The 19,927-nt window shown below is 43.3% G+C and overlaps 1 protein-coding gene across 6 annotated transcripts; it reads right to left on the reverse strand.

The window, feature by feature from the left end:
* Positions 1-292: 292 nt before the first annotated feature.
* On the reverse strand, positions 293-17,100 carry LOC132895994 (dehydrogenase/reductase SDR family member on chromosome X-like). Of its 6 annotated transcripts, none has more exons than XM_060936725.1 (8): positions 17,035-17,100; positions 15,911-16,037; positions 4,193-4,300; positions 2,881-2,949; positions 1,794-1,895; positions 1,420-1,627; positions 1,085-1,295; positions 293-918 (listed from the first exon to the last, which is right to left on the reverse strand). In XM_060936725.1, the coding sequence occupies exons 3-8, from the start codon at positions 4,206-4,208 to the stop codon at positions 730-732; spliced, it is 795 nt and encodes a 264-aa protein (XP_060792708.1). In that variant the 5' UTR covers positions 4,209-4,300; positions 15,911-16,037; positions 17,035-17,100; the 3' UTR covers positions 293-729. The 6 variants fall into 6 exon arrangements, with proteins under 6 accessions (XP_060792708.1, XP_060792707.1, XP_060792704.1 ...); XM_060936724.1 differs by lacking the exons at positions 15,911-16,037; positions 17,035-17,100 and adding exons at positions 4,432-4,516; positions 4,735-4,814; XM_060936721.1 differs by lacking the exons at positions 15,911-16,037; positions 17,035-17,100 and adding an exon at positions 4,735-4,871 and having other exon boundaries at positions 1,420-1,555.
* Between the last annotated feature and the right edge of the window lie 2,827 nt (positions 17,101-19,927).

Here is a 19,927-nt window from a genome sequence, read left to right on the forward strand (position 1 = left end):
GTGAACCCTGAGGAAACCCACATGAAGACAAAGAGAACTTGTGAAACTCTGCAAAAGCAGTAACCCAAACTCAAGATCGAGCTGGGAACCATGGAGCTGTGAGGCGGTGATGGCAGCGCTACCTGCTGCAGTCCTACGTTTAATGAAAGTAGCCTTTGTCATGCAAGCTTCATATCGCTCATATTTCATCACCTGATTGATAGTAAAGTTATTTACAAGGGGTTGGTTTCATATATTAGTCCACTCTGAGAAATGTATGAAGTACATAAACACGTTTCAATAAATATGACCATTTCAAAATATGAAAACACTTTTATTATAAATCACAAACTATCAACATTATGCATTTTATATTATAACAGAATAGTTATATACATTTTCACAGTCTTTCGGTGCTCAGAGATGGTTGAGACAAATGTGAAAGTACAATAAGACAAATCAAGATGGAGAGAAAAATCGAAAGAAATGCAGTCTCCAAAGCCGAGCGTTCATACTTAGTGCAGTCGTACGCCTTACTCCTCATTGCTCAGGAAGGCTTTCACATGCTGAGTCTGCCTCATTATTTGTGCACCGAATGATACATGTCCAACATTTTTATGCTCTTGACATTTTATACTTTGTTCACATATAACATAAAAATCATAGAAACAAACATGTAAAGTAAAATAAAGCTGCTTTGATTAAAAACATGACTCATAATTCTGTAATATAGTTTAACCTTTTTTTAGTTTACTTTATGCTAACTGGGAGTCGTAGCAGCCTGCAAGTGTTGTTCCATAATTCCATCTGGAGCTCGGCATCATAAGAAGTGGAAGACGATTTCACAGGTTTTCCTTCGTGTACATAGCAGCCGCTAACGCCTTCAAAGTCCTGAGATACCGCTGCGTACACAGCTGTGTGTGCTGCCTGCGCCGGAGTCTGCAGAGAAAACAAACATTAATGGGTTATGGACATTCCAGAACACTACACGGTGTGTATTATTTTACCACATTAGTGATGGGATAGTGATTCTGCCTCTTTTCAGCGAGTCACACAACTTGGCATCTCATCCTGTCAGATCAAACAAGTCAGCATTTTGTCGTACCCTGAACAACAGACAGGCAATGAGTTTTTGTGCCAGTTTTTCCGGAAAGCTCATGTGGCAGTACAGCTCTGTGTCCACCATGCCCGGATCTACAGCGTTCACCGTCACAGCATCACAACCAACTGACTGGAGCTTCTGATGAAGGTGATAAGTGAACAGGAGCTGTGCCAGTTTACTTCGGGCATACGAGGCATGGGAACTATAATCCTGCCTTCAAAACAGTGCAGAGACACAGACAAACCACTGACATACAACATTAATACAGTACAATTCCTTAACATAGCGCTGAACTGGTTATGTATAAAGGCTACACACAGACAAGAATGTGCACTTACGTGCTGTGAAAAAAGTCCTGCACGTTTCTATCAGACACGTAGTGCGCCGAAGAGCAAATGCTAATTACTCTGGAACATTTCTCCTTCCCAGAATGCATCAGTGCGTCCAAAAGGAGCCGAGTCAAGAGAAAGTGACCTAGGTAGTTAACGGAGAAATGAAGCTCAAAACCATCATGTGTTTTCTCCTCAGGAACTAGCATTACAGCCGCTGCGGGAGAAACGCACCAGTGTTAGCATGTCAGGGGCCCAAACTTCCTGCCGGTGAAGTGACATTCCACATTCCTAAAGCCAGGTCTATCCCATGAGTGTCTGACAAGATGGAAAGGAAACATGCTAACGAAACAGGAATAGGAATAGCAGGCAACTGAACTCACCGTTGTTGATGAGTATGTGTAAGGAGAGTTTTCGTTTCTTAAACCGTCGTACAAACTCACACACTGAGTTCTGGGAGGCCAGATCCAGAAACTCAAAATCCACTAAAACAAACAAACAAAAACACAGAATACCATAATGAGCAGAAGAAAGGGGACATAATCCAGCATGAACGTGAACATCTCATCTCATCTCATTATCTCTAGCCGCTTTATCCTTCTACAGGATCGCAGGCAAGCTGGAGCCTATCCCAGCTGACTACGGGCGAAAGGCGGGGTACACCCTGGACAAGTCGCCAGGTCATCACAGGGCTGACACATAGACACAGACAACCATTCACACTCACATTCATACCTACGGTCAATTTAGAGTCACCAGTTAACCTAACCTGCATGTCTTTGGACTGTGGGGGAAACCGGAGCACCCGGAGGAAACCCACGCGGACACGGGGAGAACATGCAAACTCCACACAGAAAGGCCCTCGCCGGCCCCGGGGCTCGAACCCAGGACCTTCTTGCTGTGAGGCGACAGCGCTAACCACTACACCACCGTGCCACCTGAACGTGAACATTATATTTTAATTCGTGAAGTGATTTCAGGTATTACACCATTACAGAGAAACTGTTAAAGCCTTTTAAAGGGCTGAAATTCATTGCTGTAAAAACATATTCGCAGCAACCTGCAACAACAGGACAGCCTACAAAAACACTACCAGTGGCTGAATTCATAGTTTCATTTAACCTTTACAGGAAGAAGCAGGCTTTTGAGGAGCCTCTCTGATCCTGACCTGACACTACTTCCTGGATCCCATGGTCTCTCCCAGAACACATACTGTACATGGACTCACATCTGGATTAACATCCAGCTTCACTGAGCGAGGAGAGAGCAAGAGGGCACCAGACACTTAAGAAAAGTGGATGTGGACGGAGTGGAGGGTGTTTGACGTTTGTTACAAACCTCACACCGACCTAGCCATCTTTCTGGGACTAACTTACTTCGTGGATGACATTAAATCTAACTTCTCTTTGCATAAGTACTATATACACTGCAGCTGGAGAAAAAGTTTATTTGTGGATCATAAACACCCACCTTGAGCTTCACTAGTCTCTTTACGAAGCTTTTCCATTGCAACAAAGCCTTTTTGTTCATCATGAGAGGCTGGAGGGAAAAAAGTCAAGAAAACTTAAATGTCAAGTTCATGTTTATTTATTCAACAAAAAAACAAACAAATAAAATTCAACGCTACACATGAATGTCAGAAATGTGGAAGAATCCAGGCCATTTTGGTTCAAGTATCTCAAAAGCTCAGGTCCCAGTTTTTAGATATCTGAACACAAGCAAATCTTTTGCTCTTACTTCAGCAGCCAGCTAAGGAGGAGCTACAACACCACACGACTTCTTTAATCAGTGACTTAATTACACATTGTGGATAACACTAATAAAAGACATAAAACACCTATCAAGGAGTCTTGTTAGAAAGGGTTCTACTATCAGGATGGAGCTTTAAAATGGCTCACATGCTAGTAAGAAAATTAAATACACATGAATGCACTTCCTATTTTTAGTTTCCTAATCAGAGCAGTGGACAATGGCACTGAAGGCTGTCTCGGAATATTATTTTTGGCTTCTGGGAATTAAATGCACGACCCATTTAACGAGTCCCATTAGTTATCCTGTTATTAGGCAATGAGGTGGAGGACAGAGAGAGAGATTGTCCACGTCAGACAGCCATGATGGGAAAAAACTAACGTAAAAAGACAGACTTTTGACAATTTAAAATAGAAATATTCTCATCTCATTATCTCTAGCTGCTTTATCCTGTTCTACAGGGTCGCAGGCAAGCTGGAGCCTATCCCAGCTGACTACGGGCAAAAGGCGGGGTACACCCTGGACAAATCACCAGGTCATCTCTGCCTGAGATAAAGAAAGTAAGCACCGCCATTTTCCAAAGATTGTGATTTTGGATAAATTCAAAGGCAATATCTCCAGGGAAGACTTATCCTCAATGGACATGTCATAACAACCGCATGTTCTGTAATGCATTCTTTCATTCATTCTCATTATACACTTTATCTTGCTCAAGATCGTGGTGGATCCAGAGCCTATCCCGGGAACACTGGGCGTGAGGTGGGAATACATGGAATGCCAGTCCATGGCAGTGCACCCCCCACACCCCTCCAAACATCAAGGGACAATTTAGTATAACCAGTCTAAACTGGAGAACATAGAGGAAACCAAGCAGTAGTGATATTTATGACTTAATCGAGTCAGCTGACTAATCATCACCAGGCACCTCGCTAGTCAACCACTAGCTACAATAACTCTTCAGTAATGATGTACTCAGCTATGCAGACTGGCTGGTTTTGAAAAGCACCATCAGATGTGTGTGTGTGTGTGTTACCTATAATAACGTGCATTCCCAGATTCAGAAGTTGCTTCACTATCTCGTATCCAATGCCACGTGTTCCTCCTGTGACTATGGCAACCTTTCCACACTGCTCTAGCAAAACTGTAATAATAATAATAATAATAATAATAATAATAATAATGTGGTATACTGTATGTTTGATATGGAGCTATTTGTTATTCTGCTCCCAAAGTGCACTACAAATAGTATAATGTAAGGGTAATTGATCCTACTTAGTGCACTACGTGCCCACTATGAGATGAACAAATTGCTTTCTCCAGACTCTGTAGTGCCCTTTGGGATTTATCTCCCTACTGGCTGTAAAAAAGAGTGAAATAACGGATTAGTGCACTATGTGTTTCAGAGAGCTTTTTAAGGTTTACTCAACATAGCACAAATAATCGAGTGCACTACATATTCAATTGGGAGCGGTTTGGGACACAGCCCAATGTCCTTCCTTTCAGTTAGCAGTGTAATCCTGCTATAAAATTATTTCACTGTCAAGCGAAAGAGACAGACGGAAGTGAAGCGCTAACCTGGAGAAATAAAAGGCCTGTGAATGAGCTGATAAAGCAGAAGCTTCACTCCGACCACGTAGAGCTTCAGGACAGAGATTATTCGGGTTAAAATCGCCATCATTCAGCTATGCTATGCTACGATAAACACGGTGAACTAGAACTACCCCCGGAAACCACTGACCAATCAGAATCAGAGCTCACTCTGAGTGGCGCGACTGGCACGAACAGTGACCAATCAGAATTGGGGGGGCTATCGGAAATACCGTAGTGTTCAAAAACATTATAAAAGATGTTTTATTTTTTTGTGCCACCTGAAACAACATGTTTCAGTTTAGTATGTTAGAAACAATAACTGAACAATGCAAAGCATTTAAATATAGTATGTCCTTAAATATCAAAACAAAACGTGCACATCTACAAAAAACAACCAGGGTCTGCTAAAAGATCCCCCTAACTCCATAAGATCCTCAAACTCCACAATATACCCTAACTCCACAAGATCCCCAAACTCCATAAGATCCCTTAACTCCACAAGATCCCCTCACACCATAAGCTCCTCAAACTCCACAAGATACCCTCAATCCACAAGATACCCTAAGGGTGTGTGTACACATCATTCTCTTCTGAGTGCAAGTGTCTTTTTTCAATTGCTCCTGATGCAGAGAAAGTGTAAGCCGCCACATGTGGCTGCTGAGAGAAAAAGTGCTGCACCTCGCGTCTTTTTTCAGAGTACACTGCCATTTTTATGTTGAAATTCTCTGAATTTTTTAGAAAGGCACTGCTGTAGTCACTGTTGCTCCTTTTCAGGCAACCAATCATGCAATGGTTAGAGTGGTGACGTTGTCAAAAATAATGTTGTCATAGAAACAAAACTAGCATGCAGCGTGGGAGTGCGGTTTTTTGGGGTTTTTTTTTTTTTTTGGATGAAACAGTGGGAAGAAGGGGATCTCAGCATATGTACAACCCCGATTCCAAAAAAGTTGGGACAAACTACAAATTGTAAATAAAAATGGAATGCAATAATTTACAAATCTCAAAAACTGATATTGTATTCACAATAGAACATAGACAACATATCAAATGTCAAAAGTGAGACATTCTGAAATTTCATGCCAAATATTGGCTCATTTGAAATTTCATGACAGCAACACATCTCAAAAAAGTTGGGACAGGGTCAATAAGAGGCTGGAAAAGTTAAAGGTACAAAAAAGGAACAGCTGGAGGACCAAATTGCAACTCATTAGGTCAATTGGCAATAGGTCATTAACATGACTGGGTATAAAAAGAGCATCTTGGAGTGGCAGCGGCTCTCAGAAGTAAAGATGGGAAGAGGATCACCAATCCCCCTAATTCTGCACTGACAAATAGTGGAGCAATATCAGAAAGGAGTTCGACAGTGTAAAATTGCAAAGAGTTTGAACATATCATCATCTGCAGTGCATAATATCATCAAAAGATTCAGAGAATCTGGAAGAATCTGTGTGCGTAAGGGTCAAGGCCGGAAAACCATACTGGGTGCCCGTGATCTTCGGGCCCTTAGACGGCACTGCATCACATACAGGCATGCTTCTGTATTGGAAATCACAAAATGGGCTCAGGAATATTTCCAGAGAACATTATCTGTGAACACAATTCACCGTGCCATCCGCCGTTGCCAGCTAAAACTCTAGAGTTCAAAGAAGAAGCCGTATCTAAACATGATCCAGAAGCGCAGACGTCTTCTCTGGGCCAAGGCTCATTTAAAATGGACTGTGGCAAAGTGGAAAACTGTTCTGTGGTCAGACGAATCAAAATTTGAAGTTCTTTATGGAAATCAAGGACGCCGTGTCATTCGGACTAAAGAGAAGGACGACCCAAGTTGTTATCAGTGCTCAGTTCAGAAGCCTGAATCTCTGATGGTATGGGGTTGCATTAGTGTGTGTGGCATGGGCAGCTTACACATCTGGAAAGACACCATCAATGCTGAAAGGTATATCCAGGTTCTAGAGCAACATATGCTCCCATCCAGATGACGTCTCTTTCAGGGAAGACCTTGCATTTTCCAACATGACAATGCCAAACCACATACTGCATCAATTACAGCATCATGGCTGCATAGAAGAAGGGTCCGGGTACTGAACTGGCCAGCCTGCAGTCCAGATCTTTCACCCATAGAAAACATTTGGTGCATCATAAAACGGAAGATACGACAAAAAAGACCCAAGACAGTTGAGCAACTAGAATCCTACATTAGACAAGAATGGGTTAACATTCCTATCCCTAAACTTGAGCAACTTGTCTCCTCAGTCCCCAGACGTTTACAGACTGTTGTAAAGGGCAATATCAGAAAGGAGTTCGATATTTTTCTCTTTAAATTATACATTTTCTCAGTTTAAACATTTGATATGTCATCTATGCTCTATTCTGAATAAAATATGGAATTTTGAAACTTCCACATCATTGCATTCCGTTTTTATTTATAATTTGTACTTTGTCCCAACTTTTTTGGAATCGGGGTTGTCGAAGCAAAATGCCATTCTCCACCAGTCAGAGTAAATCCGTAAGATCCCCTAACCCCATAAGATATCCCAACTCAATAAGATCCCCTAACTCCATAAGAGCCACTAAATGCATAACATCCACAACCTGTAAGATCCCCTAAATCCATAAGCTCTCCTAATACAATAAGATCCATTAAGTCCATGAAATCCCCTACCCCATAAGATCACCTAACCATAAAAGATCTCCTATCCTACCGTATAAGATCCCCAACCATGAAAGATCACCTAACTCCATAAGATCCCCAAGCCATAAGACCCCCTACCCCATAAGGTCCTTTAAAGGACATGGGACATGAAACATAAATGCATGCTATATCAGTTTCTTTCCATTAAAAATATGAAATAATTGCATCAACAAATACAAAATTATCTATTAAATTCAGCAAAATCGTTATATTCGTGATGATTATATGGCATTTCTGCTCGAGCTCTTTGTGGACTTTGTGTTTACCATTTTGGATCCTCTGAGCGTTTGTATTTTTGCCTCTTCTTTTCTGTTTTTTTGGCTCTTTGTTTCTTTGAACTTTTGTTTTTTTTCCTGGTTATCTTCTGAGCGTTTGGATTATACTTTTGTTTTTGCCTTGGATTGTAAATAGTGTAAATATTGTAAATAAACCTTTTGATACTTTTTCTACTTCCGCCTCACGCCTCTGCATTTGAGTCATCCCCCTGGTGGCCTAGTGGGGGTTTGCTGGATTATCACACCAGCGAACCAGGTTTGAATCCCAGCAAAACCCTAACAGAAGGACTCTGTCATGACCGACTCAGCAGAGGCTTCTTCATCTGTCGACCTGGCCAACCTTCAGGGAATGATGGCTGTGTTAACAAGCCTCGGATCCACCATGGACACTCATGGACGGACTCTCGCAAGCCAACGTGAGACCCTTGCTCGCCATGAGGTACTGCTTCAGCAGATTGGGAGAACCCCGGCACAGCTGACTTCTCTGCCCCCATCTCCTCCGCCTGACTCTGCTCCTGCTCCACCATCCGCTCCTGCTCCAGTGCCTCCTGCCATGCTGCCTTCTTCACCTCGCGAACCCAGCCTTCCTGCAACACAGAGGTATGACGGCAAGCACAGTGAGTGTCGAGAGTTCCTTACCCAGTGTCAACTCACCTTTGAGCGTCAGCCTACCACCTACACTACAGATCGCTGCAAGATTGCCTTTGTGATAACCTTGTTAGCTGGTAAGGCGCGAGCCTGGGCTACTGCTATCTGGCAGAGACAGGGACCTGAGTGCTCTGATTTCCAGCTGTTTACTGAGGAGATGCTGCGTGTCTTCGATCAAGCAGACATCAGTAAAGACGCAGCCAGAAAGCTCATGTCCATCCGGCAAGGGGGAAGCATCGCAGACTACGCCATCTCGTTCCGGACGCTCGCAGCAGTAAGTGGATGGAATGAGACTGCCCTGGTGTCAGCCTTCCACCATGGTCTGTCTGACCCCATCAAAGATGGTCTGGCTTCTATCGGATGCCCAAGTGACCTCGAAACACTGATCTCACATTCTACTCATCTGGACAACAGGATGAGAGAACACTGCCAAGTACTGAGCCTCCCCGGCCTCCCTGCCTCTACCTGGAGCCCGTCTACCTCCTCCAGTGACTGTCCAGAACCCATGCAAGTGGGTCGTACTCGCCTCTCTGCATCTGAGAGGGAGCGCAGAAGGAGGGACAAGTGCTGCATCTACTGTGGCAAGCCTGGTCACTTCCGAGCATCATGTCCCGCACTCTTGGGAAAAGGACCGCCCCGTCCAGCCGAGGGAGGGTTGTGATGGGGCCTACCCTCTCTCCCGGACTCCCTGGCCAAGGAATCTACATCCCGGTCTCCATCTCCTGGGGTGAGTCCGTCCACTCTTGTCAAGCCTTGTTAGACTCAGGGGCGGCTGGAAACTTTATGGATATCCACTTCGCCAAGCATCAATGTCCCGACTGCGCCTCTTGAAGTCCCACTGTCTGTGTCTGCCCTCGATGGCCAAGCATTAGGTGATGGAAGAGTCACCCAAGTTACCTCTCCAGTCTTCCTCCAGTCTCAAGGTCACAAGGAAGAAATATCCCTGCACCTGATTCCTTCACCTGAGTTCCCAGTTATTCTAGGTCTTCCTTGGCTTACCCGCCACAACCCTCGTATAGACTGGGTTACAAGCCAGGTTGTGGAATGGGGCCCTGCATGCCATGCCTCTTGTCTGCTCTCTAGCTCTCCTGTGTCTCCTGCCGAGCCCCCTGATCTCACCGAGTTATCTCAAGTTCCCACAGAGTACTGGGATCTCAAGGAGGTCTTCAGCAAGAGCAGGGCCGCCGTTCTTCCTCCGCATCACGCCTACGACTGTACCATTGACTTGCTCCCTGGGACTACACCTCCTCGGGGCCATCTGTTCTCCCTCTCTCAGCCAGAACGCAAGGCCATGGAGGAGTACATCAAGGAAGCCTTGGCCTCTGGGTTCATTCGACCCTCCACCTCACCCGCTGGTGCCGGCTTCTTCTTTGTCGGCAAGAAGGATGGGGGTCTCCGGCCATGTATTGATTATAGGGGCCTGAACAAGATCACCATGCGCAACCGCTATCCCCTTCCGCTGACGTCCACAGTATTCGACCTGCTCCAAGGCGCCACCATCTTCACCAAGTTGGACTTACGGAACTCATACCACCTCGTCCATATCCAACAGGGAGACGAGTGGAAGACCACCTTTAACACCCTGTCAGGTACGAGTACCAGGTGATGCCCTTCGGACTCACCAATGCACCAGCTGTTTTTCAGGCCCTTATCAACGACGTCTTGAGAGATATGATTAATCTATACGTTTTCGTCTACCTCGACGACATTCTTATATTCTCCAAGACCTTACAGGAACACCGCCACCATGTCCGCCAAGTCCTCCAGAGACTCTTGCAGAATAATCTGTTTGCTAAAGCCCAGAAATGCGAGTTTCATGTCCCCAAGGTCTCCTTCCTGGGATTTATCGTACGAACGGGGCAACTCCAAATGGACCCAGCCAAGACCCTGGCTGTCCGGGACTGGCCTACTCCCAAGTCCGTTAATGAGGTTCAGTGGTTCTTAGGATTCGCTAACTTCTACCACAAGTTCATCAGAAACTTCAGTTCCATAGCTGCACCTATGTCGGACCTCTCCAAAAGGACTGGTGGCTCCTTTGTCTGGTCCCCTCAGGTGGAAGAGGCATTTAATGACCTAAAACACCGCTTTTGCATGGCACCCATTCTGGTTCTCCCGGACACCTCCCAACCATTCATCGTGGAGGTGAATGCCTCGGACAGTGGTGTCGGCGCGGTGCTCTCTCAATGCTCAGAAGGGAAGCTGCACCCCTGCGCTTACTTCTCCCACCGCCTGAGCCCTGCGGAGTCCCGCTATGATGTGGGGGATTGGGAACTGCTAGTGGTCAAACGAGCCCTTGAGGAGTGGAGGCACTGGCTGGAGGGAGCGCAACATCCATTTCTGGTGTGGACGGACCATAAGAACCTGGAGTACCTCCAGCAAGCCAAGAGGCTGAACCCATGACAGGCTAGGTGGGCTTTGTTTTTCAGCCGTTTTAGCTTCACCCTATCATACCGCCCGGGCTCTAAGAACACCAAACCGGACACGCTCTCCAGGCTGTTCTCGCCCAACAACAGGGAAAGTGAAGTTGGGCCTATCATCCCTATATCCCAGATTGTGGCTCCTGTCCGCTGGGGTATTGAGGAGACCGTTCAACAAGCTCAACGCCGGGACCCTGATCCTGGGACGGGGCCACCGGGCCTCCTGTACGTCCCTCGTCAAGCCCGGGCCAAGGTTCTCCAGTGGGGTCACTCCTCCCCTCTCACCGCCCACCCGGGAGCTCGGAGGACCCTGGACTTCCTGAAAAGATGCTTCTGGTGGCCTAACATGGAGAAGGAAGTGAGGTCATTCGTCCTGTCCTGTGAGGTCTGCACCAGAACCAAGAACCCGCGACAGCGTCCCCAGGGTCTCCTGCATCCTCTGCCTATTCCCCGGCGTCCCTGGTCCCACGTGGCGGTCGACTTCCTCACGGGTCTCCCTGAGTCTCAAGGTAACACTGTCATATTGGTCATAGTGGACAGATTCTCCAAGGCCTGCCGCTTTATTCCACTGTGCAAACTCCCCTCTGCCCTTGACACTGCTAAATTGTTGTTCACTCATGTCTTCTGAGTTTTTGGTCTCCCTCAGGACATCGTTTCTGACCGGGGGCCCCAGTTCTCCTCCCGAGTATGGCACGGCTTCTGCAAGAGCATTGGGGCCACTGCCAGCCTCTCCTCTGGGTTCCACCCCCAGTCCAACGGCCAGACGGAGAGGCTCAACCAGGACCTGGAAACCACCCTGCGAGGCCTGGCTATGGATAACCCGACATCGTGGAGCACCTGGCTGCCATGGGCAGAGTACGCCCACAACACCCTGCAGTCATCGGCCACCAAGCTGTCGCTGTTCCAGTGCCAATTCGGGTTCCAGCCACCTCTGTTCCCGGACCAGGAGGAGGATGCTGGGGTGCCCTCGGTCAACCATTACGTGAGACAGTATCGCAAGACCTGGAGCAAGGTCAGGAGGACACTCATCCAGACCTCCAGTACCAACCAGACTCAGGCCAACTGCCATAGGAGACCTGCCCACACTTTCCGCCCTGGGCAGCGGGTTTGGCTGTCCACCAAGGACCTTCCACTGTGGGTGGAGAACCGCAAGCTTGCTCCTCGCTACATTGGCCCCTTCAAGGTTGTACGCAGAGTTAACCCTGTCTCCTACCGGCTCCAGTTACCACGTACGCTAAGGATCAACCCCACATTCCATGTTTCCCTGTTGTGGCCCGTACTGATGTCCACGTATGCCCCTGCCCCTAGGAACCCCCCGCCCCCCCGCATCTTCCAGGGTCAGACTGTGTTCACCATGCGCCGCCTGCTGGACTCCCGCCGGGTTCGTGGGGGCCTCCAATATCTTGTGGACTGGGAGGGCTATGGCCCTGAGGAGCGCTGCTGGGTCCCAGCTCGGGACATACTCGATAAAGAACTTTGTCGGGACTTCCATTCGGCCCATCCTGATCGTCCTGGGAACATCAGGAGATGCTCCCGGGGGGGGGGGGGGGGGGGGGGGGGGTCCTGTTAGGACTGGGACTGTTTTGGCCTCTAGAAGGCCACTGTTATTTCCTTTTCTGGCCATGTTTGTTTTGGGCCTCTAGAGGTCACCACTGTGTTCTGTGTTTTGTTTTTGTCTTATTGCCTGTTTCCTGCCCCGCCCTGTCCTTAATTAGTTTGTGTATTTATACCCCTGAGTTCAGTCCTCTTGTCACGGAGTCTTTGTGCTGTTATGTTTAGCTCCAGTAACCTCTGTTCCAATTTCCTCGCCTGTGTCTTTGTGGTTTTTGTACTTTACTTTCTTTTGGACTTTTTGGACTTTGTGTTTACCATTTTGGATCCTCTGAGTGTTTGTATTTTTGCCTCTTCTTTTCTGGTTTTTTGGCTCTTTGTTTCTTTGAACTTTTGTTTTTTTTCCTGGTTATCTTCTGAGCGTTTGGATTATACTTTTGTTTTTGCCTTGGATTGTAAATAGTGTAAATATTGTAAATAAACCTTTTGATACTTTTTATACTTCCGCCTCACGCCTCTGCATTTGAGTCATCCCCCTGGTGGCCTAGTGGGGGTTTGCTGGATTATCATACCAGCGAACCAGGTTTGAATCCCAGCAAAACCCTAACAGAAATACCATACATAAACAGACAGTAAGACACCGAAAAAGTAGATGTGAGACCTAAGAAGTACAAGTTGCATTTTTGTCATATTGACTAGTCTGCCTGTGCTGCGTGGTGTAAAGTCAACCTGTTGTTTATGTCTTACTAGGAAAAAATGAAAAATTATAAATGCCATATTATGAAAATAGATACTGACATTAAGCACCAAAATAAAATGGATAAGGAAATTATTTATTTCTTATATAGTTGCCATGTACCTTTAAAGTGTGGACAGCCACTGAAGCTTTGGCAAAGCCAAAAGTAACAAATCATTTCTATTTTATTTGCCTGTTTTTATTGAAATGGGTAATTTTTGTCATATACATGTGATAGCTAATGATAAAAATATTTTTACGCCCAATGCTGTAAGCATAATTCTTACAACCCTGACACCGGGGTGAGTACAATAGCTCTCCCAGCATCTATTTTTATGCCCATTGCCATAAGCATAATTCTTACGATGAAAAGCTTCCTTGTCGTAAGAATAATCACCAGCCTATTTTTACGCCCATTGCCGTAAGCATAATTCTTACGATGAGGCGTAAAAGTAAGTGATACTGATTTGAGCATGCGCTACCAGAACTTATGTTCATGTTGTAAGAATAGGGAAAATATTATTCGTAAGACTTGTCATAAGAATAGCCACGATCTAAAAAGTATGCTTCTTTAATAAATTCAAACTGCAACCTTTTTGGAGCTGGATGATGTGCCACAACAGCCTATTTTTTTTAACCTTATTAATGTTAATTCATTGGCTCATTAATGTAACATCGTTACATTGCTTGACATCATTAGCATTTCTCATTTTCGCTTGCTAGACCTGTGTTAGATAAGCTGCTTTCTGCCTTAAAGCATAGCAGCAGGAAGTTTGATCTGATTTCTGTCATCATGGATGATGAACTTCAAGATCACATCAGTGATTAATTTTTATTTTCCTGTTTACACAACACTATGGCACTCTCCATCCTCCACAGCATTGTGTGTGTTTATCTCACTCTACCTTGGGCGTCTGCCTACCTGAGCTTATCAAATTTCTCTCAACACACTGCATGTGGAGTGGAAACGAATTTATCTGGCAGGTGAACGTGTGTCTTTGGAACTAATGATTCCTCTCCAAAGGATTCCTCCTGGCCCAGTTTCCCAAAATAATTACCCCAAAATAAAGTTTCCAAATCATACAGATATTACTGAGATGACTCTTAATTAACAATTGTTCTTTGTAAATCTAAACCAAAAATGTGCTGAGTGGTCCCAATCCCTCCATCTCCATTCCTGAGTTTCAGCAGTATGACAATATACTATGACATTTGAAATAGTTCTACATTTAACATGCAACACACCGGTGCATATAATAACACAGAAATAAAAGTATTATTAATCCAGGACATATCTTAATATGAAGGCATAGCGTGATTATTTACATTGCTATACTGTCAACATTGTGATAATGGTATAGAAAAACATTATTTTCTAATTCATGATAATTCTTTGCTAACTGCTAACTTCTTCTGTTTTCACAACAACTCTTATCATATCATTACCATAATCTGTGTATGCTTTGGTTTCTGTTTTTTTTTTTTTTAGTTTTGGTTTCACACAATTAAACATTATTCATTCTCTGTGTACAAGCAACTTTAAGCTAAGCTTTTCTTTTGATAATTTAGAAACCTAGACTAAATTTATTTCCATAGTTTTAGCTGTGAGATGCTTATTTTAAATGGTTAGATAATTTTAATTATTTCTTGCTCAGTGTTTTCCCTATGTAGTATTTTCTTAAGCATTTATTGAGCAAGTGGAGGTACCTGTTGTAAACAGTTTCAGTGAACGTTTTAATTGTCATTTAAACTGTTGTTGGTGCTATATTTGAGATAGTCTTCGGAATTGTCATGAAATTGCAAAAAAATGTACTTTGCTTGTAGAGCTGTTGAAGGACTTTTGTCTGAAAACTTCTTGTTTCTCAGGAAATCGTGCACACTGCTGCAATTATATATAATGACCTAGGAAGTAACTCCAAAAACATGATGTTTCGGATAAAATTGTTTCATCAGCTGTGCATGCAGAATGCTCTGAGTCTGTAGGAGGTGAAACTTTGTGTATTACATGAATACATCATCTCTTCTCTTTTCTTATCTCAGTAGAAAATACCAAATTTTAGAATTGCGTAAAAACAAATAAAAAAAAGTAGGCTATTTAGTAAAAGAGGACTTTCCAGATTAAAACATGTCAGAGTCTCATCTGGATTTACAGGAGGAAAGTGAAGCAAATGAAACAGGCAAGGTCTACAAAATATTTCTGTTTTAAAGAAATTTTGTATCACTGGTGCTCAGTTATTCAATAGTCTTCCTTCTACTTTAGTCAATTCTAGTAAATCTTTGTTAAATTTTAAGAAAAATGTTGTCTTATATGTATAATGTTATGAGTTCTTTTGAGAATAATGATTTTATTTTGTATTAATTTTCATATATTTTTTATTAGTATTAGGTTTATATCTCTCTTTCATGTCATATCTTGTATTATGGGGACCACAATGGAAATAAGTTTTTAACTTTTTTTGTGTTATCCCCAGCAATATCTACAGTATTTTGTATTTTATGTATTTTTTTAATACTCATGTTTATTTTGGATTATTTTGTTACGTTTATCATTTTTATGTACTGTATTATTGCCAAATAAATCAAATCAAATCAAATCAAATCAAAGATCAGCTAATCTTTCATATAAAACTGCTCCTAGTATACCTGAGAGAACGATACACCACAGTAAGTGTGATCACAATACATACTGATTTGATTGCATTTTTTTGCTGTTACCTGCTACTTATAGTCATTTATTTGATACATAGAGGAAGTTTTTCATTTAACTATTTTCAAAACATCATTGCTCCAGAACTGTTCTTTACCTGTGCTGAATACAATCCATTTAATATCATTTTGTTACCTGTTCAGATGCCGTGCTCACAGTCGATGTCCCTGCAGATGTACCACAGGATGATATAGAGGATGAGGAGGATGACGAAGATGAACAGCCCAATTAAGATGGCCTTGCACAGTGGTGAAATGAGAAACTGCATGACGGAAAAGAGAAGAAACAAGTGGGAATACAGATGAGGATAATTGGAGGATGGAAGGGGAGGGGGGGACCAAGAGAGAGAGAGAGAGAGAGAGAGAGAGAGAGACCAACCCCGATCTCCTCTCGTTTACCCCCCCACCCACACACAGTGTGTGTGTTGGGCCAGCACTGTTGAGCCAGTAATGGGTCATCAACTACCTCGCTTTCTCTGGAATGCACATCCACAAATACACCATCTCTTGACAAGTGGTTTCAAAAAAATGTAAGGGAACATGAGAAGAGGCGCATCACTGTTTAATTAGGCCTGTCCACACGGCAACGGATTCAGGTGAATCTGATAAAATTTTTTATTGTTTCGGCTTGGCGTCCACACGGCACCGGCGTTTTGGGTGCCCCAAAACGATATTTTTTGAGAACGAGTTCCAGAGTGGAAAAATCTGGCAACGGCGCCGTTGCGAAGTCATCTGGATGAGTAGAACGGATTTGACGATGACGTCACAACCACATGACTAGAACAAGCAGCACTCTCGCGCGCATCATTCGTAACAACAACAGCAACAATGGATAAGAATCTTTATTATTGGATAAGAATATTTTGAAATTGTCTACACATTAACCTGACTGACCTGCCAGACAGACAATTTACACCTGCTTTGATGAACAGAAAGTACAGCCTTCCACACAAAGCAACAGTTACCTGACTATAATGGAGGCAGAGGGGAAAAGGGTCAGAAGACCCTTCAACAGACTGTTTTGTATGAACCACTACATTGCATTCACTTTTGTATACAGATTTTCTTTTAAATAAACAAGTAACTGAACCATTTCTTGAATTTCTTTTTTTTATTGGATAAGACTGCTTTTCAAAATGTTCACACACAATATAAAAAGTTATATAAATTATATAAAAATGCTTTTCAAAATGTTCACACACAATAAGAAAATTAAGTTATATAAAACTATGCACACTAATAAAACTAATTTGTACACACAGAAGGCACGATTTCCTCACGTAGTCACAGCCATCTTCTTGTTGTTGTTGTGTGTTTGTTCCTGTGAGTGCTTCACGCCGGGTAGAAGAAGGGGTTTATGCGCATGCGTCCTACTTCTTCTATTGTTCTGGTGTCTCCGATGGGACCATCTTACAGCACACGTAGAGGTGTGGCATGTGTATTGCATCGTTTTCAGCAAGCGTTGTGTTGCCATATGTACCTGATATTTTACTGATCCGTTGCCCATGTGGACGCGATATTTTTTTACCCGCTAAAAAAAAATCTCGTTGCCGTTGTCGTGTGGATGTAGCCTTAGTCAAGAACTTCAATGACTAAAGGAATTTGCTGACAGACACTGCCCTGAAATGCTCATCTATGAACGAGGCAATCAAGATCTTGTTTTGAAGTAAATAAGTAAATACTTGAAATTAAAAATTGGATTAATTTCTGCAAAAAATAGGCAAAGCATACAGACAGTTTATCTATGATATACAGAACCAACAGTTGTAGTGGGAATTATACAGATTACACTGTGTGTTTGTGGGGTGGGGCGTATAGAACAGAGTGTTTTAAGTGTTTTTTCCCCCAAATAAAGACAATTATTGTCCCCCCCCCCCATGAATGTACAACCCCGATTCCAAAAAAGTTGGGACAAAGTACAAATTGGAAATAAAAATGGAATGCAATGATGTGGAAGTTTCAAAATTCCATATTTTATTCAGAATAGAACATAGATGACATATCAAATGCTTAAACTGAGAAAATGTATCATTTAAAGAGAAAAATTAGGTGATTTTAAATTTCCTGACAACAACACATCTCAAAAAAGTTGGGACAAGGCCATGTTTACCACTGTGAGACATCCCCTTTTCTCTTTACAACAGTCTGTAAACATCTGGGGACTGAGGAGACAAGTTGCTCAAGTTTAGGGATAGGAATGTTAACCCATTCTTGTCTAATGTAGGATTCTAGTTGCTCAACTGTCTTAGGTCTTTTTTGTCGTATCTTCCGTTTTATGATGCGCCAAATGTTTTCTATGGATGAAAGATCTGGACTGCAGGCTGGCCAGTTCAGTACCCAGACCCTTCTTCTACGCAGCCATGATGCTGTAATTGATGCAGTATGTGGTTTGGCATTGTCATGTTGGAAAATGCAAGGTCTTCCCTGAAAGAGACATCGTCTGGATGGGAGCATATGTTGCTCTAGAACCTGGATATACCTTTCAGCATTGATGATGTCTTTCCAGATGTGTAAGCTGCCCATGCCACATGCACTAATGCAACCCCATACCATCAGAGATGCAGGCTTCTGAACTGAGCGCTGATAACAACTTGGGTCATCCTTCTCCTCTTTAGTCTGAATGACACGGCGTCCCTGATTTCCATAAAGAACTTCAAATTTTGATTCGTCTGACCACAAAACAGTTTTCCACTTTGCCACAGTCCATTTTAAATGAGCCTTGGCCCAGAGAAGACGTCTGCGCTTCTGGATCATGTTTAAATACGGCTTCTTCTTTGAACGATAGAGTTTTAGCTGGCAACGGTGGATGGCACGGTGAATTGTGTTCACAGATAATGTTCTCTGGAAATATTCCTGAGCCCATTTTGTGATTTCCAATACAGAAGCATGCCTGTATGTGATGCAGTGCCGTCTAAGGGCCCGAAGATCACGGGCACCCAGTATGGTTTTCCAGCCTTGACCCTTACGCACAGAGATTCTTCCAGATTCTCTGAATCTTTTGATGATATTATGCCCTGTAGATGATGATATGTTCAAACTCTTTGCAATTTTACACTGTTAAACTCCTTTCTGATACTGCTCCACTATTTGTCGGCGCAGAATTAGGGGGATTGGTGATCCTCTTCCCATCTTTACTTCTGAGAGCCGCTGCCACTCCAAGATGCTCTTTTTATACCCAGTCATGTTAATGACCTATTGCCAATTGACCTAATGAGTTGCAATTTGGTCCTCCAGCTGTTCCTTTTTTGTACCTTTAACTTTTCCAGCCTCTTATTGCCCCTATCCCAACTTTTTTGAGATGTGTTGCTGTCATGAAATTTCAAATGAGCCAATATTTGGCATGAAATTTCAAAACGTCTCACTTTCGACATTTGATATGTTGTCTATGTTCTATTGTGAATACAATATCAGTTTTTGAGATTTGTAAATTATTGCATTCCGTTTTTATTTACAATTTGTACTTTGTCCCAACTTTTTTGGAACTGGGGTTGTATGAGAATGAACAATGTTGTTACTGTCCTGTCACCAGCACTTTGAGGTGAAGTTCAGGGTTTTTTTGTGTGGTTTTAGATAAAGTTGGGATGCAGTTGAAAGTGGACTGGAAAGTCATTAATGAAAACTTATTTGTAATAATTTCTTAGTCAATCGGATGTAAGCTCATTGGAATTTGTGAATGAGTACATAAAGTCTAGGTTTTGGGGGTAAAAGCATTGGGTTTTTGTAATAGTTCCTTGATTGAGTGTGGATACTGAAACACGGTGACAGGTGGGTTTTTGTTTTCAACACCTTTTTTTAAATGTATTTTTATTTTAATTTTTTAAAAATAATCGCTTTGCAGTTTGCAGTGCTTGGCAGGTGCACATATACACGTGAGCGCACGCACGCGCACACCCCCCAACACTCTTGTCGGAGCATGGCTCCCTTCTCCTCTCAGCCCTTTCCTCTTATCAGCTCAGCCATCACTGGGAACAAACACACACAGACACATTAAATAACCACAGGGATCAATTTGCCATTCTCTTTCCCTGGCCTCACTCCCCATTCACAAGTTTCAATCACCCACTCGCTTCAACCCCTCCATGCCAGATTCTGCTAAACCTTTTCAAAAACAGTTAAAAGACAAAGGAGTTAACTATGATGATTATCAATACAT

Source organism: Neoarius graeffei, chromosome 13 (genome assembly GCF_027579695.1).
Source record: "Neoarius graeffei isolate fNeoGra1 chromosome 13, fNeoGra1.pri, whole genome shotgun sequence".
In the NCBI taxonomy this organism is placed as follows: Eukaryota; Metazoa; Chordata; class Actinopteri; order Siluriformes; family Ariidae; genus Neoarius; species Neoarius graeffei.

Coding starts and splice junctions, on each gene's coding strand:
- LOC132895994 (XM_060936720.1), bottom strand. CDS start 4,837: ATGATGGCGATTTTAACCCGAATAATCTCTGTCCTGAAGCTCTACGTG. Junction 4,301..4,734: donor CAGGCCTTTTATTTCTCCAG/GTTAGCGCTTCA, acceptor TTATTATTACAG/TTTTGCTAGAGCAGTGTGGA. Junction 919..1,084: donor TTGCCTGTCTGTTGTTCAGG/GTACGACAAAAT, acceptor TTTTCTCTGCAG/ACTCCGGCGCAGGCAGCACA.